At 46.6% G+C, this 15119-nt stretch overlaps 1 protein-coding gene and 2 pseudogenes across 1 annotated transcript; all 3 read left to right on the top strand.

Annotated features, from left to right (window-relative positions):
- Positions 1 to 1218: 1218 nt before the first annotated feature.
- Positions 1219 to 5877, top strand: LOC146202166 (uncharacterized; annotated as a pseudogene).
- On the top strand, positions 1237 to 2227 carry LOC146202167 (histone H2A-like). Its single transcript, XM_084587983.1, has 2 exons — positions 1237 to 1393; positions 1725 to 2227. The coding sequence occupies exon 2, from the start codon at positions 1732 to 1734 to the stop codon at positions 2164 to 2166; it is 435 nt and encodes a 144-aa protein (XP_084444109.1). The 5' UTR covers positions 1237 to 1393; positions 1725 to 1731; the 3' UTR covers positions 2167 to 2227.
- Positions 5878 to 13079: 7202 nt separating the features above from the next.
- LOC146202165 (uncharacterized) lies at positions 13080 to 13879 on the top strand (annotated as a pseudogene).
- Positions 13880 to 15119: the final 1240 nt, after the last annotated feature.

The following is a 15119-nucleotide window of genomic DNA, read 5'->3' as shown; positions in this document are numbered from 1 at the left end:
AGCAGAATCTTCGTTTCAGTGAAACTTTCGTTGTCGTGCATAAATGCCTTCATTGAGAAGAAATTTTATCGAACGAGCCTTTTTTGATAAGGGAATATAGTACTGTTCCGTGAAGAAGCCGTACCATCCTTCCAGCGGTCAGTATTCTTTAGCTTCACAAGTGATAAACGCAAGAATATAAACGCACGTGCCGGTCATTGGGCCGCTACTCGCCAGATTGTTTAGGGCCAAATAGGGTCCTCTGAGCAGCGTCATCTGGCGACTAATGAGAAATATTCTTAAAACGAAGAGCGCAATTAAAGCTTGCACTTCTCATCACTTCTTAACCGCGCCAGGCTTGCCTGTACTGGTGCGTTTTAGCAGTGTCTGTATTGTTTGAACTGTTGTCTGAGAAGGCAATAAAAAAAAATTCTGTGGTGCAATGGATTAACGCTGCGTTTTCGAACGTGGGAACAGCGGTTCGAATTCGCTTGACATTTTTTTTTGCCTTTGTTTTCACATTGGCAACAATAAAATAAATTACTAACCTATTTCATGAGGCAGTGTTCCCTTTTAGGTTGCGTTATGTGATGTTTTTGCGTATAAGTAGCTGTAAAGGTAAAAACAGCCATGAACGAGCTGGGAGGCAACATCAGATGCTGTGGTATGGTAACGCTCACACTATTTAATTCCGTAATTTTTTCGGTAATTATCACCCGCCTTCAGTGTGCTTGTGTTACCTTTAGGTTGCGTGACATACTTCCGCACTGGAATCATCGTTTAACTCTCCGACATGTACAACCAGTGAGAAGGAAAAAGTCCTGGGACCGTATACCGTTGAGAGATCGGAATTACGCGTCTGCGTGCTGCATACCACTTTTGCTCACGACTGTACAAAGCGCTTAGCTGAAAGTACGCGCTCGCACCGTCGATGCAACAGCGCGATTTAATCGTGCAGTCAGGAAAAATTCCTTTGTTGATCGCAGACGGTTGCTGCTACGGTTGCTCGACCACGGCAATATATGGTTTGTGCAAATCATTAGTTTGGCGCACGGCAGCTGAGAAGCTGATCAATCGGGCAATGCTTGAACGCGAGAACACAATCTGGTACTCGATCACTAATCTGCTGATGCCGGCTGCAGCTCCGACTTCAGACGAGCTGCAGCGATGACGGGCGCAGCCTGATAACAAGAGGCCGAAATAAAGAAAGCGAACCCGAGCTCGATTTCCTGGCGGAACATGTGCGCCCGGCAACCTGGAAAAGCAGCCTTTCTGTCACGTGATTTCCGCATCGTTCATAAAACGCCAGCGCTAGGTTACGAACCCACAGTCGTTGACGGCCGCACTCCTTCGCCGCCGGCTTTGAGGTGTAGTGCTCCGGCTGACTGCTATCCTTTCACGGCACATCTACCCGGTAAGATGACAGACCTGGCAGCTTGCCCCGTTACGTTTATATCTGTGTCACGCTTTACTGCTCTACGTAAAGGAATGCTATATTTCAAGCGCCTTTCTGCACATAAGATGCTCCATAGAAAGGGCCAATTATCGCCCCTTTTCGGCATTTTTTAAGCCTATTATAAGGAACGAATGGGGCTCATTCTTTGCAACGCAGTGGCCAAGAATGTCGCATATAGCTAGGTTCTAGATTTGCACCTGCATTGTGGGTGTATGGATCTACTGTTCTTTGTCCATAGTACACCTCCGATGCGCATGCAGTTGACCGTTCACTTTTCATTATTGCGCAGCCCTGTCATGGCGAGTCGGGCTGCCGGCGCAAAGTCGTCCAAGGCTCACAAGGGCAAATCTCGCTCGTCCCGGGCGGGTTTGCAGTTCCCAGTCGGTCGCATCCACCGGCTGCTGCGCAAAGGGAACTACGCAGAGCGCGTGGGAGCCGGCGCACCCGTCTACATGGCGGCGGTGCTGGAGTACCTGGCTGCAGAAGTGTTGGAGCTCGCCGGTAATGCGGCGCGGGACAACAACAAAACCCGCATCACACCTCGCCACATCCAGCTAGCGGTGCGCAACGATGAAGAGCTGAGCAAGCTGCTGTCAGGAGTGACGATATCTGAGGGCGGCGTGCTGCCGCACATCCCGGCGGAGCTCCTCCCGAAGAAGAGCGGTGGCCCGGGCCCCATGCCGAACGGCCACAAGGCCGGTGCACCGGGAGGCGGCAGCCAGGACTACTGATAATTTATGGGACGTTTTCCGCGGGCTCCAAAGGCTGTAAATAAACTTGCTTGACCAATCAGTGTCCTATATATCTCTAATAATCGGCTCCGAGCTTCCATCGCATGCGCATTTGCTCGACAACGCTCGTCCCGCTCCTCGGCTGCCGCTCGTTGGCTTCAAGCCTAAAAATCCAGTCACTGTGCGGCTCGCATAGCGTCGCGACCCGCGTTCGGGTTATCACGGCACAGAGTTGGCCAGATATCGGCGCTGCGTGTTTCTGGGGGTTGGCGGAAAGATGCGCGGTGTGCCCACTCACGTAGTGCATGGTTAGCAGTTGGGCTGCAGATGCAACGCGATAAGACACTCGGCTACGCAGCTGAGCCATAGAGAATGGCTGAGCACCTTTCAAGTGGAAAACAAATTAGACGCTTAAGCTCTGCCTTGAGGGTGTGACTCGATAGCGGCCTGTGCTAATAATTACATGCGCGCGCACACCAGCCATACAGTCGTACGATGCGATTTTACGTGAACGACGACGCGACATGCACATAAATCTCGCTTGTTTTCACTGGTGTTCTACGTGCAGTTACTGCGTCTCTCTCGCAACTTAAAGATCGTGAGTTCGAATCCCACCTCAAACTTTAGCATAATTACAAATTTCCTGTGAGCGACATTAATTATTTTGAGGTTGCATTATGGAGACATGCGGCTCCTTTAATTCCTATTGCATGCAATGCTTTAAGCATTTTTATTCCCCGTGGGACTCCGAATTTAACGTGAGCTTTGTTGGATGTTCGAAATTCCCGCGTGAGATTATGTAGCTGTGACGTAATGACCTTATCGATCAATCAGGACTTTCACGACACAAGGTATTAAAGAGAGAAAGAGAAAAGGGACGTGAATGGCAGAGTTTATCACTATTAAGCCGGTGACTGCTACATAACTAAACAGTGCCCTGCGTGCGTGCGCGGTGTGAATGTCCTACCTCTGCCTACCAGGGAAGGACTGAAAATTACGCTTGTCCTTCACTGCGACATCAATGGAAGTCCTTACAGGATAGATTTCTGCCAACCGATGAAAGACGCCGGTGTCATCGAACAGGTAGGGGGTATCGGCGCATACCAGATGTCTTGTAGTTTAGAAGAACTTCTTGTTGGGCGAGTTGGTGCATTGCTTTAAAGGAACCAAGATGCGCTATAAAAAGACAGCCACAGGAAAAAGCCAAGGAGACAGACAGAGCGCAAACTATCAACTGAGTTTATTTGTGTGAAAGTGCCTTATATAGTCAGAATCACAGCAAAAGAACAAGGGGAATGAGAGAGGGGGGTACAGCCAATCAACTCCTGGTCAACAACAGGTGCGCAGAAAATGGTTTTCCTTGTTATACAGTTTGACAGAAGTGTCGCTTACACATTTATCACCGTTTTCTTTTATGTGATAGGCCTCCAAAAGCTCCCGCGCTGTTTTATTTTTACTTCTTCCTAGAATCTTAATCTTTTTAAGCAAAGGCTCGCATCCACTGCAAGCAAGGCAATGAGCAGGCAAGTTTGCTCCTTCTTCATTCCGAATGGATCGGGCATGTTCCCCTGCGCGTTCATTCACGCATCGGCCTGTCTGGCCCATGTAGGCGCCTCCACACTTGAGTGGGATTTCATATACCACTCCAGTGGCACATTTTACATACTTTTCGGCATGTTTTATGTCGCATCCACTGCCTCTAGCTCCTTGGTAATAATCAAATTGAAAGGCTGCTTTCAGCCGGCTTCCCCTGCGACGTCATATCAGCCATGGCCGAGAATCTTCTCAGGAAAATAAAAAGAAGTCGAAGAAGTGTGGATGAGCCGCTTCCAAAAAAGAAGATCGTGGTGGTGCCATATGTTCAAAAAGTGGCGCACAATGTAAAAAAAGTGGCCAAGAGGCATGGCGTCCCTGTTGTTTTTCCTGCCCCACGGAAACTCGCAGCCTTGTGCCCGAGAACCGGGAACCAAGGAGCTAGAGGCAGTGGATGCGACATAAAACATGCCGAAAAGTATGTAAAATGTGCCACTGGAGTGGTATATGAAATCCCACTCAAGTGTGGAGGCGCCTACGTGGGCCAGACAGGCCGATGCGTGAATGAACGCGCAGGGGAACATGCCCGATCCATTCGGAAGGAAGAAGGAGCAAACGTGCTTGCTCATTGCCTTGCTTGCAGTGGATGCGAGCCTATGCTTAAAAAGATTAAGATTCTAGGAAGAAGTAAAAATAAAACAGCGCGGGAGCTTTTGGAGGCCTATCACATAAAAGAAAACGGTGATAAATGTGTAAGCGACACTTCTGTCAAACTGTATAACAAGGAAAACCATTTTCTGCGCACCTGTCGTTGACCAGGAGTTGATTGGCTGTACCCCCCTCTCTCATTCCCCTTGTTCTTTTGCTGTGATTCTGACTATATAAGGCACTTTAACACAAATAAACTCAGTTGATAGTTTGCGCTCTGTCTGTCTCCTTGGCTTTTTCTGTGGCTGTCTTTTTATAGCGCATCTTGGTTCCTTTAAAACCAGATGTCTCATGTCTGGTTAGTCAACTTTCGAACCGAAGAGGCAAAGAAAAAGTTACTTGGCTTAGGGCGCATCCTTGTTAAAAGGAAAAAAATTCGTGATTGGCTGCGTTTCGATGGAGGCGAAACGAAGTGGCGTCCGTGTGCTGTGCGATGTCAGCGCACGTTAAAGATCCCCAGGTGGTCGAAATTACTCCGTAGCCCTCCACTACGGCTCCTCTTTCTCTCTTTCCACTTTCATTCCCACCTTCCTCCCTTCCCTTACGGCGCGGTTCGGGTGTCCACAGAGCAAGTGTGACAGTTACTGCGCCTTTCCCTTCCTGTGAACCAATTAAAAAAATTAAAATTTGACCCCGAAAAGCAAGAAGTAAGACAAAGTGCACTGGTGCGCGTTCAACGTCAGCAACGATACGTTGAAACGCGCGTTTGCCGTGTACGGCGAAGTGAAAGAAGTATCTGGCGACAAATGGAAGACCGGTGGTTTTCAAAACGCTGACTCGACCACCCGAGTTGTTCGGCTGATACTTCGTGAAGGTGATAGCCTGGATCGCATACCACATCAGATGCTTATCGGGAACGCCACCGTTTTAGTCGTCGTCCCAAAGCGGGGGCCGATATGCCTGCGCTGTCACAAGACTGGCCCCATCCGGCGTGACTGCAGTGTACCCAAATGCAATAAGTGCCACGCTTTTGAGCACGAAGAGGCGGAATGCACGAGATCGTATGCCCGAGCTGCTGGAAGAGGAGCGTTCGGCGATAACAGCGATCTGCACATGGATGAGGATGAAGCGGAGAAGGCAGCCTCGAACGCAGCGGTTGATAAACAAACTGACGCAGTGCAGAGCAACGGAGAGGGATGCGCTGAAGAAGACACTCCTGCATCAAAGCTTAGTCCACCAGAGTCGGATATCACGAGTAGTACTACCGTTTCGCCGCAAGTTGCCCTGAACTCCGCTGGAAAAGACAGCATGATAGCTATGGACTCTGCGACGGCTAAACGGCGCCATGATGAGATGACTAGAGAGAGCCAGGAGCAGCAACTGCGCCGTCTAGAACGTCAGTGGTGCGTCGCCGATGTGAAAAAGCAGCGCGTCACGAGAGGGACACGATCGTCGTCGCTTCCTCGCGGCGACAATCCGGATCCTCAACAATGGCGGGACGGTACTACATGCTGCAGCAGGACTTTTTGACGGGTTAGTTGGTACATGATCTTGATTTTTATAGCGCTGAAGAAACATCACAGGAAGAAAGGCCACCAAAGAAACACCACAGGAAGGTGTTTCTTCAGCGCTATAAAAATCAAGATCAGGCACTACATGGCGCGGCGCTGTGCGCGCAAAGGTAAGCGCCATACTAGCGTCCTGGTCTTGCTAAGCGATGGCGTCGTTTGAAAGGAGCATTCTAGTAGCAACGTTCAATATCAGAGGTCTGTCCTTCAGAAGGAGGCAAAACCAACTGTTGCGACTAGTTACAGAGCAGGAACTAGATATTGTAGCGGTGCAGGAGACCAAAATCGAGAGTAAAGACCAGACCGACAGTATGATGCACCCTTTCAGCAGTCGTTATGATGTTTGCGCGTGTCACGCGGTAGGGACTTCGGCAGGTTGTATGCTTTTGATTCGCCAATCGTTGGGTGCGGTTGTGAAAAGCGTTGTGACCACCGATAGCGGCCGTTGGATTATCTGTGACATCACATTAGCTGGTTTGAAGTGGCGCGCATTAGGTGTATTTACGCGCACACTAATTCAGATGAGAGGCGAAAACTTTTTGAGAACATCGGCTATTACTGTAACACAGAACGTATGGTCGTTTTGCTTGGTGATTTCAACTGCGTATGCATGACCCGAGACAAGACTAGTACTACGCCTTTCCGAGATGCGAGTACTGCCTGTTTGAGTGACATAATTGAGCAATGCCATCTCGGTGATGTCGGCGATTGCATCGGAAATGCTACTGGAGCGCTTTTCACTCATTTCCAGGGAAGAAGCCACGCATGTTTGAATAGGGCATACGTATCTGCCGAACTAATACCATACTGCTGTGAATACCGCGTACAACCAGTGCCGTTTAGTGACCACTGTCTTGTCTTCGGGATTGGAAAAAGAAATGGCAAACGAAACAAATTTGTATGGGAAAATTGGAAACTTAATGAGAGGCTTCTGAAAGACGAAAATTTTGTGGGACAAGTAGTGTCAGCTTTAAATAAGATGCAAATTGCCAGTAATGAATCTCAAGGGGAAAAATGGGAAAGATTTAAACAGGAGATAACGATGAATGCGATTGAACGATCGTGTGCTATGAAACAGCAAGAAAGTTAAAAGAAAAGGCACTTAGAAACGACCTCACGTTTCTGCTGACGCAAGAGTGCAAGCAGCCGGGCTCGTGCATGGAAGAAATCCGCTCCGTGAAGCAGAAATTGGAGGCAATAGATACGGAAAGATATCAAGGTGCGATGGTGAGGGCGAGGGCACAGCGTCTGATAGCGGGCGAAATGCCCACATTAGAAAAGAAGCACGCCAGCAAGAATGACATATCAAAAATAGAATGGAAAAGTGTAGTCTATTCCGGTAAATCGAATATAGAGAGGGCCTTTTATGAATACTACAGCGAACTTTTTAGTCACACAAAAGGTAAAATCGAACAATTCAAGTCTAGTCTCATTTCTCTTATGCCAAGGCTGGATGACGAAACAAAAAAAAAAAAAAAACGTTTAGAGCTGCCAATCTCCGAAGGAGAAGTAAATAAAGCCATAGAAGACCTCAACCCTGGAAAGTCTCCAGGACCAGACGGGCTTACAGCCGCCCTTTATAAGGAATTCAAAGACGATTTCTCCCCAGTTTTGACTACATTATTTAATGAGATCTATGACAAGGATATGCTTTCCCCGTCTTTTCGAACAGCCCATACAATTTTAATACCAAAAAACGTTGACGAAGCCAAGCTTCAACAAGTTACCGCTTACAGACCAATATCCCTGACGAACACAGATTATAAGATCTTCATGAAAATTCTAGCTAAAAGGCTTCAAACTGTAACGGAAGAATTAGTAGGACCGCATCAGACCTGCGGCATTAAAGGTACGGTCTGTGCTGGAGTGTTGCGATGCCTTGCATGATAGCTTTGCCATGCTCCAGCTTGACCTAGAGAAAGCCTTCGACAAGGTGCCGCATGATGTCTTGTTATCAATTTTAGAGCATGTAAATGTGGGCTCAGTTATTTTCAAAGGAGTCGCAATGGCATACAGAGGGTGCACGACGCGCCTGATAGTAAATGAGGTGGGTGAGCGCATCCAAGTGTAACGCTCTGTACGTCAAGGCTGCCCCCTGTCGCCATTGCTTTTCTGCTTCTATATTGAATCATTTTGCCTGAGCATTATCGAGAGCAGCAGTATCCGAGGTTTTCGCTCGCATGCAGCAAAGGTCCGCATACTCGCGTATGCCGATGACATTGCCGTCTTCTGTACCGACTACGAAAGCATTCACAGTGTTGTCAAATTGGTGAAGGACTTTTGTTCTGTGAGTGGTAGTGCTCTGAACTGGAATACGTGTTTGGATTCCTGGAATGAAGAGTGGCACACAACCCCTGCGAATTTCGTCAACATGCCTTGGGTAACAACCCCAGCGAAGTATTTAGGAGTGCCACTGGAAAACTACCGAGACAGTGAGTCATATTGGAACCAGCAGGTTTTAGAAGTGCGTGAGAAGGACGGCAGACTAAAAGGATTCGGTTGGTCTATGTTTGCACGTGCTACGATTTGTAATTTATTTCTTGTTACCAAGATATGGTACGTGTTACAAGTGCTGCATTGTTCCCGTGTGAATGTGCAGAGATTTCACCGTGTATTCGCCATGTTTGTGTGGGGAAGTACTTGGGAGCGCACCCGCCGAACCAGCTTGTTTCATCGCGTCCGCTCTGGAGGAGTGGGTTTGGCACATTTGTATTTGCGCCAAGTGGTTAACCGTTTTACGTTCTTTCGTGATACAAAGGATCCATTTTTATGAACTGTGTGCCAGGTTAGATTGAACAGAGTGCTACCAAATTTTGTTGTAGGTTCGGCGAGCATGCAAAGGAGGATTTTCGGAATCCTTAAAGAAGTGTACATGTCATGTCGTGTATTGCAAGCCCGTTTTTCGTTTGAATATTTATCAACTGTGACGAGAAAGAAACTTCACAAGGACTTGTGCGATGTCTTCCTCCCGATCCCGTTGTACAGATCGTTGTACTGTGTAGGTCCATGGAAGTCAGTCCTTAAACGAGTAAACAATACGGCTGTACCAGGGGAAACAAAAACTTTCTCTTTCAAGCTCCATAGCAATACACTAGAAGTTAAGACTTATTTAGAAATGAAAGTTTTTTTTTGTACCTTGGGAAAATTACTGTTTCATATGCCGCAAACCGGAAACTATCGAACACGTTTTCTTAGACTGTTGGAAAGCGTTTTTTTCTGGGACATTCTACAACGAACAATTAAAAAAGACCTACCCGTGGATGCATTCGGAATTCGATTTTTACCAATTGAAGATGATGATGGGCTACAGCTGGACATGATCATGCACAGTATCTGACGATCCAGAATGGCTTTCAGGCATGCAGACGTTGATGTGAGGAAAATACGGCAGTATTTTCGCGAAGCCGTTGCGAGTGTTATTGAAGTTCTCAAGACACAAGACGAAGTGCCTGAGTGGCTTCCGAGAATGGAAGTGTTGCTGCAAATGACTGATTTGTAATGGATCACGCAGCCCAAATCGCATGGCTTTAACCCATGTTGTGTATTTCTCGTAAAATATTCTCTTTTTCTGTGTGTGTGTGTGTGTGTGTGCTTGCGTGCGTGTGCACGTGTGTGTAGTAATGTTCCTTATGTGTAAAATCTGATAATAAATTAGGCAATAAAGAAAAAAAAAGCGGTGTGAATGTTCTGCATCACATACACCAACATTAAAATAATGTTTATAATGCAACACAAAACATAATACAACATTATAATAACATTTAAAAGTCTACAGTAAAATAATGTTTCTCTTTTTAATGTTCTACTAATGTTGTTTTTATGTGACAAAACTTTAAGCAACATTCAGGCAACTTGGATAACAATTTTAAAACAATATTCTGATATTCGGTGCTACCTGGGTGACACTGCGTCTAAAGCTATATTATCACAATCTTTGCATTCTGCACTTACCGCCAGTGTTGGAAGAAACAACGTTGGTACCGCTCCTTCACGCAGATAGTCTTGCTTGGATCCCCAAATTGCGAACCACGTCCGGGTTAAAATTATAGGCATCGGCAGAGAAATGCCATCCACAAACGTAGATGGACGATTTTTTCACTGATGCTGGCTGTCCAATTAGCTGTAGCCACTCCTTGCGGAGATTGACGTCTTGAGGCACTTTGTGGAGAATGCTTTTGCTACCGTCATTTGCAATACCTCCGCAGCCAGGGACTGCACAATGTCGCAACCTCCCGCTCATGTCCCGTCAAAGCGACAATTCCACGCTTCTACAACTGCCTTCGCGAACTCAGACAGTGGACAGCCGAGTCCAGAGCTGTGCTGAACACCTCGCGCACACGATGTCACAAAATTGCGGGTGAGGTGAACACCAGGGATGTTTAGCGTGCAAACAAAACTTCCGAGTTGCATCGAAGAGCGATGTGCGACCTAGCAGACGATGAAGCAGACGACGAGTGCCCCACGCGGCGCATCCAAGCGCATCGGCAAGCAAGCGCGCCAAAACGGAAGTTGCGGCGTGCGGCGCTAGGTAAAAAAGTAAAAGCAGTAAAAGCGCAAACACGCCAGTGGTGACGTATCAGTTGGCGAGGCCCGTGGAGGAAGGAGGAGCCTTTGCGCGTGATACAAAGTTGAAACGAGGAGGAAAGCCGCGAAGGCGCAGATATTCAAATTTTGATTGCAAATAACTCTGCTTCCAAATGCCGCATTTCAAAAATTCTTGCGGGAAGATAATCTTACATCGACATTCTATCACATACTAGGCATAGCGAAACTGTATCGCTAAGGCTGTTTTGGGCCCCTTAAACTCAATAATCTCGGACATCTTGTTCATCATAAAGTTATAGCTAATTAAAGTATGCGCGAAACTTTTGATAAAGCCTAGTGCACACAGGTGCCAACTTTCCCACATATGTGTTCCTTGATCGTTTATTGATCCAGCCTCCCAATGATACGACCCTGCATGGCTTAGCACGTGTTGTCTTGTGTATTCCTCTTGCAAAGTCAATGTACTTTGATTGTATTTTCACTATAGCTAGGTGGTGGCGCCTGTTTGGGTTCCGCCTTATCTTTATTATGCCCTTTGTTGTGCGCTAATGGGTATCCGAGTTAGTGGATCACTTAGGTTACGTTGAGAGGCCTTAGCTTTTTCTGGCTTGGAAGTAGAAGGCAGATGTTTGTAGTGCATGGTCAGAGAAAAGACAGGCGCACGTGTTCGCATAGTTAGAGGAGATGTTTGTAGACGGAGCATAGATAGCCATAGCCGTATCTAATCTCTGCGAAGCGCTCTGCTATTCTGCGCCCCTAGACATATGTGCCAAAGGTATGCGAAGTGGGAGATGCCTGTTGCACCCAATCTCCCGCATGCTGTAAGAGACTTTCGGTGGCGCACTGAGTGTGGCGTACTCGTTCCCACCGAATTAAGACCGGCTTTACAGCTGGCATATTGATCTGCACTTTATCAACTTTGATCAGGTCGAGTCTCACACACATGTGTTCTTAAGGACTGCGTCGCAGCTTGGACATTCCGCTGCCTAGCGCCGTGAGCTTTTTCGTCGCACAGAGGAAGGCCGCGCGAAGCGTTCGAACAACGTTTAGTGAAGTCCGTGGGATTGATCATTTGGCAGAATAGGAATGCGGTCGATTGTATTCTTTTGGCGACCCCGTTGTCTACTGTTCCCCATGCTAGTGCGTGTGTGCGTGTCACCTAGATATAGTCAGCTGTTAGCTCTTGGAGAGCGAAACGTTATATGGAGGTTGTTGACACGGCACATCCACCTCAGGAAGGTCACTTGTACATCGAAGTGATTTGAACTCGGTTCTTGTCTTGAAATACGCAAGCCTATATGTGTGAGCCCAAAGGATCGAGCAATTGACTGCCTGGAAATTTGTTAGGTAGTCAGAGCTCCCGAGGGAGTCCTGTTGCAGCTGCATTATTCACATACAACGTGTGACCAGAAACCCACTGCATTATATATTTCTTGCCGCTACCTTATATATTTTGTACTGTTTGCTGTTTTACTGAAACATTATTTACTGTCCCAGTGTGCTTTGCTATGTTTATCAATAAGATTTATTTGTTTCCCTGCTATGTAAATAGTTGAAGTTTACTCCTATGACGTCATGATCGTTTCTACTCTCTTATCCCGATACTTTTCAAGCAGAAGTCTTAAGTTTCTGGACTTATGCAGCATTCCTTCCATATTCAAGGCTATTCTACAAGCGATCTCTCGGCTTAGTACGTACGACAGATAATTCGCTTTAATCACTTCCGAAACATGTCCACGCCTTAAAACTGAAAGTTCCTCTCTATTATTAGTCTGCAAGCCACAACAAAAACCCGAAATTGGGGCAGCTGCTTCAGGAAAGAATTCCTTTCAATTAGCTTTTTTTTACTTGCGCGTACCTCGTGCAGCTCTCAATAAATATTCTTAATTTTCAATCACTCTGGGCAGCATAAGGGTCTCAAACTCATATTGATATGCAGGATGCGTTCAGAAAATATGTATCTCGTGGACCAGGAGTGGACAATAACAAGCAAGAAAATATAGAAGCCATAATTCAAAACAATCTGTAAAACAATAACAAAATACTAATAAAATAAATAAAAATCATCTGTTTCGTTCGTATGAAACCACACTCCCATTATCTGACCAAAAGAAAAAAAAAAGCAGGAAAAGCGGAGCATATTCGATTTTTTGTGTCCAAACGCGCCGGAGGAGCGCGTTACTTCAGGATGGCTTGGCGGAGTTACTGAAAGGATACAGCGGTTGAAAACTACCACAGTTACTTGTCCTGACAACACATAAATGCGGTGGGCTTGGTGGCTGTGCCATGGCAAAGACCACTAATCCGCTCTTCCTGACAATGCAGGTGCTTGTCACGATCGTCGCTGCTTTTCTGCCTGGCCGAACGACTGCGCAGTCGGGTTCGTCATCCCTACCTGCGATTTATTTTGGCTGCGGCGGATTTGAGGCCGGCTACGTCAACGTCACCGCTACCGTCGACACACCGCCACGGATCTGCCCAACCCTCGCTGCCTCCTGGATCGCCCCATCACAGTCGACATCACCATCTTCAACTATAAAACCGCAGCATCCGTCAACGACACTTCGTGGGCTTGTTGGCTGTGCCATGGCAAATACCACTAATCCGCTCTTCCCGACAATGCAGGTTGGTGCACCCCAGTACAGCCTATTCGCAAATAAAACTAGTAACTACATCTTAGTGCAGCTGCCAAGCCCACAGTGTCTGAGTGCTATTGTTGCCGATTTTGCCCCTCCCTTCTGTTGTTGTTATCTGGTGATATTGAAACTAACCCCGGTCCTGATTCTGACACTATTCTTGCCGAGCTGCAAAAAATTTCAGCCAGTCAATCCCTACTCATCGCCGAGGTGGGTGAACTAAAAAACCAACTACTAACGACAAACCAAACCATCTCCAATCTGAACGAAAGAATGACCGACCTCGAGAACCACTACCAAACTCTAAAAACCTTACAAACAGACCTCGATACTGTCCGAACTAACGCCGCCCAGACAGCCTGCTTAGTCTCTGCATTAGAAACACGCCTAGACGACGCTGAAAATCGATCGCGGCGGAACAATCTAATATTTTATGGCCTTGAAGACACTGATACGACCGAAACATATGCTGAGGCTGAACAAATAATCATTCGTCACTGCCAGGAGCGTCTTAACATATCAATCGACCCTAAAGAAATAGAACGCGCACATCGTCTTGGACGCCAGACTAACGACCGCTGTCGCCCAATAATAGCCAAATTCATGTCCTACAAAACTAAAGACAATATTCTTTCAAATGCCCGGAAACTAAAGAACACATCCTATAGCATCGGCGAAGACTTCTTTCGTTCTGTCCAAACCGCGCGTAGCCACCTTGTAGCTTTCGCCAAATCAAAAGAAGTTAAATTTTCACTTCGCTACATGTCCGATATCCCATCGTAGACCGTTCAAGAGATGCCATAGCGGTCACCTCCCCCGAAAGCAATCAATACCCGTCCCCGTACTTTATCAAATAATCATCTTTCGTTCTCTGTAACCTTCACTAATATTCGCAGTTTTATGCCGAAACGAGAACGCGTGTCTAGCTTAGTCACATCATCTAACAGCAGTATGCTCCTGTTAACTGATACCTGGCTTGCTAATGATATCACTGATGCTGAAGTTATTGCCGATTTGCCAAATTTTTCTGTTTATCGAAAGGACCGCACAGATTCTCGAGGGGGTGGTGTACTGATCGCTGCTGGACCGGAATTATCTTGTTCACTCATCCGCCTACCATCTAACTTAGAGATACTGTGGCTTTTGTGCCGTGCTTCACCGCATTCAATCATAATCGGCGTGAGTTATAGGCCTCCGCATGCAAGCCAAAACTTTTCCCGCGAACTCAACAATATGCTGAACCAGCTCATGACCTCTTATCCGAACGCGCATATTCTTCTATTTGGTGATTTTAATTATCCAGGAATAAACTGGCTCAACCCCTCTCATTCACAGCCAATCAGTGCAGAATCAAGAGATTTTCTAAATCTTTGCTTGAACGTTAATCTTTACCAACTAGTAAGCAGCCCAACACGCATCGCATGCGATTCGAGCAACATTTCAGATTTAATACTAAGCTCTCATCCTGACAGTTTGTCTTCCATTACATACTTAGAGCCCATTAGCGACCATAAAGTCATTCAAGCAGATTTTTTCCTTCCGCACCGAGCGCCATGAAATACAAAAGAAAACAATCACCCTCTATGACAAGGGTATACAATGAACTGAGCATTTTTTTCCCACTCTTCGAAGCCGGTTATAACCAGAGATCTGTTAACGAGAATTGGTTAATATTTAAAGATAAACTCCACGAACTAACACAAAAATTTATCCCTAGAATAACTTTTCGTGAAAATTGCTCTAAACCCTGGTTTTCTAAGACACTAAAAAGACTCGAGAATAAAAAGAAGCGGCTTTTTCGCGCTGCCAAATTGAAAAGCAGTTCCGAAGCGTAGGAGAAATATTTTTCAGCCGAAAAAGAATACTTGACTTCTGTCACCAATGCTAAACACGCATCTTTTAACAGCGACCTACCACGCATGCTATGCGACAACCCCAAAAATTTTTGGCGCGTTATCAATCCCGGACCATCACACTAACCCTCACTCATGCATCCGGTATTCAAGCCTCCGAAACAGAATGC

This window comes from Amblyomma maculatum, chromosome 1 (assembly GCF_055883805.1).
Source record: "Amblyomma maculatum isolate TAMU_Amacu chromosome 1, ASM5588380v1, whole genome shotgun sequence".
Lineage (NCBI taxonomy): Eukaryota > Metazoa > Arthropoda > Arachnida > Ixodida > Ixodidae > Amblyomma > Amblyomma maculatum.
Note: the sequence above shows the minus strand (reverse complement) of the source record. Positions and strands in the feature narration are given on the sequence as shown.

Bases quoted from the DNA above. Each gene is read 5' to 3' on its own strand.
- LOC146202167 (XM_084587983.1), top strand. From the start codon at position 1,732: ATGGCGAGTCGGGCTGCCGGCGCAAAGTCGTCCAAGGCTCACAAGGGC.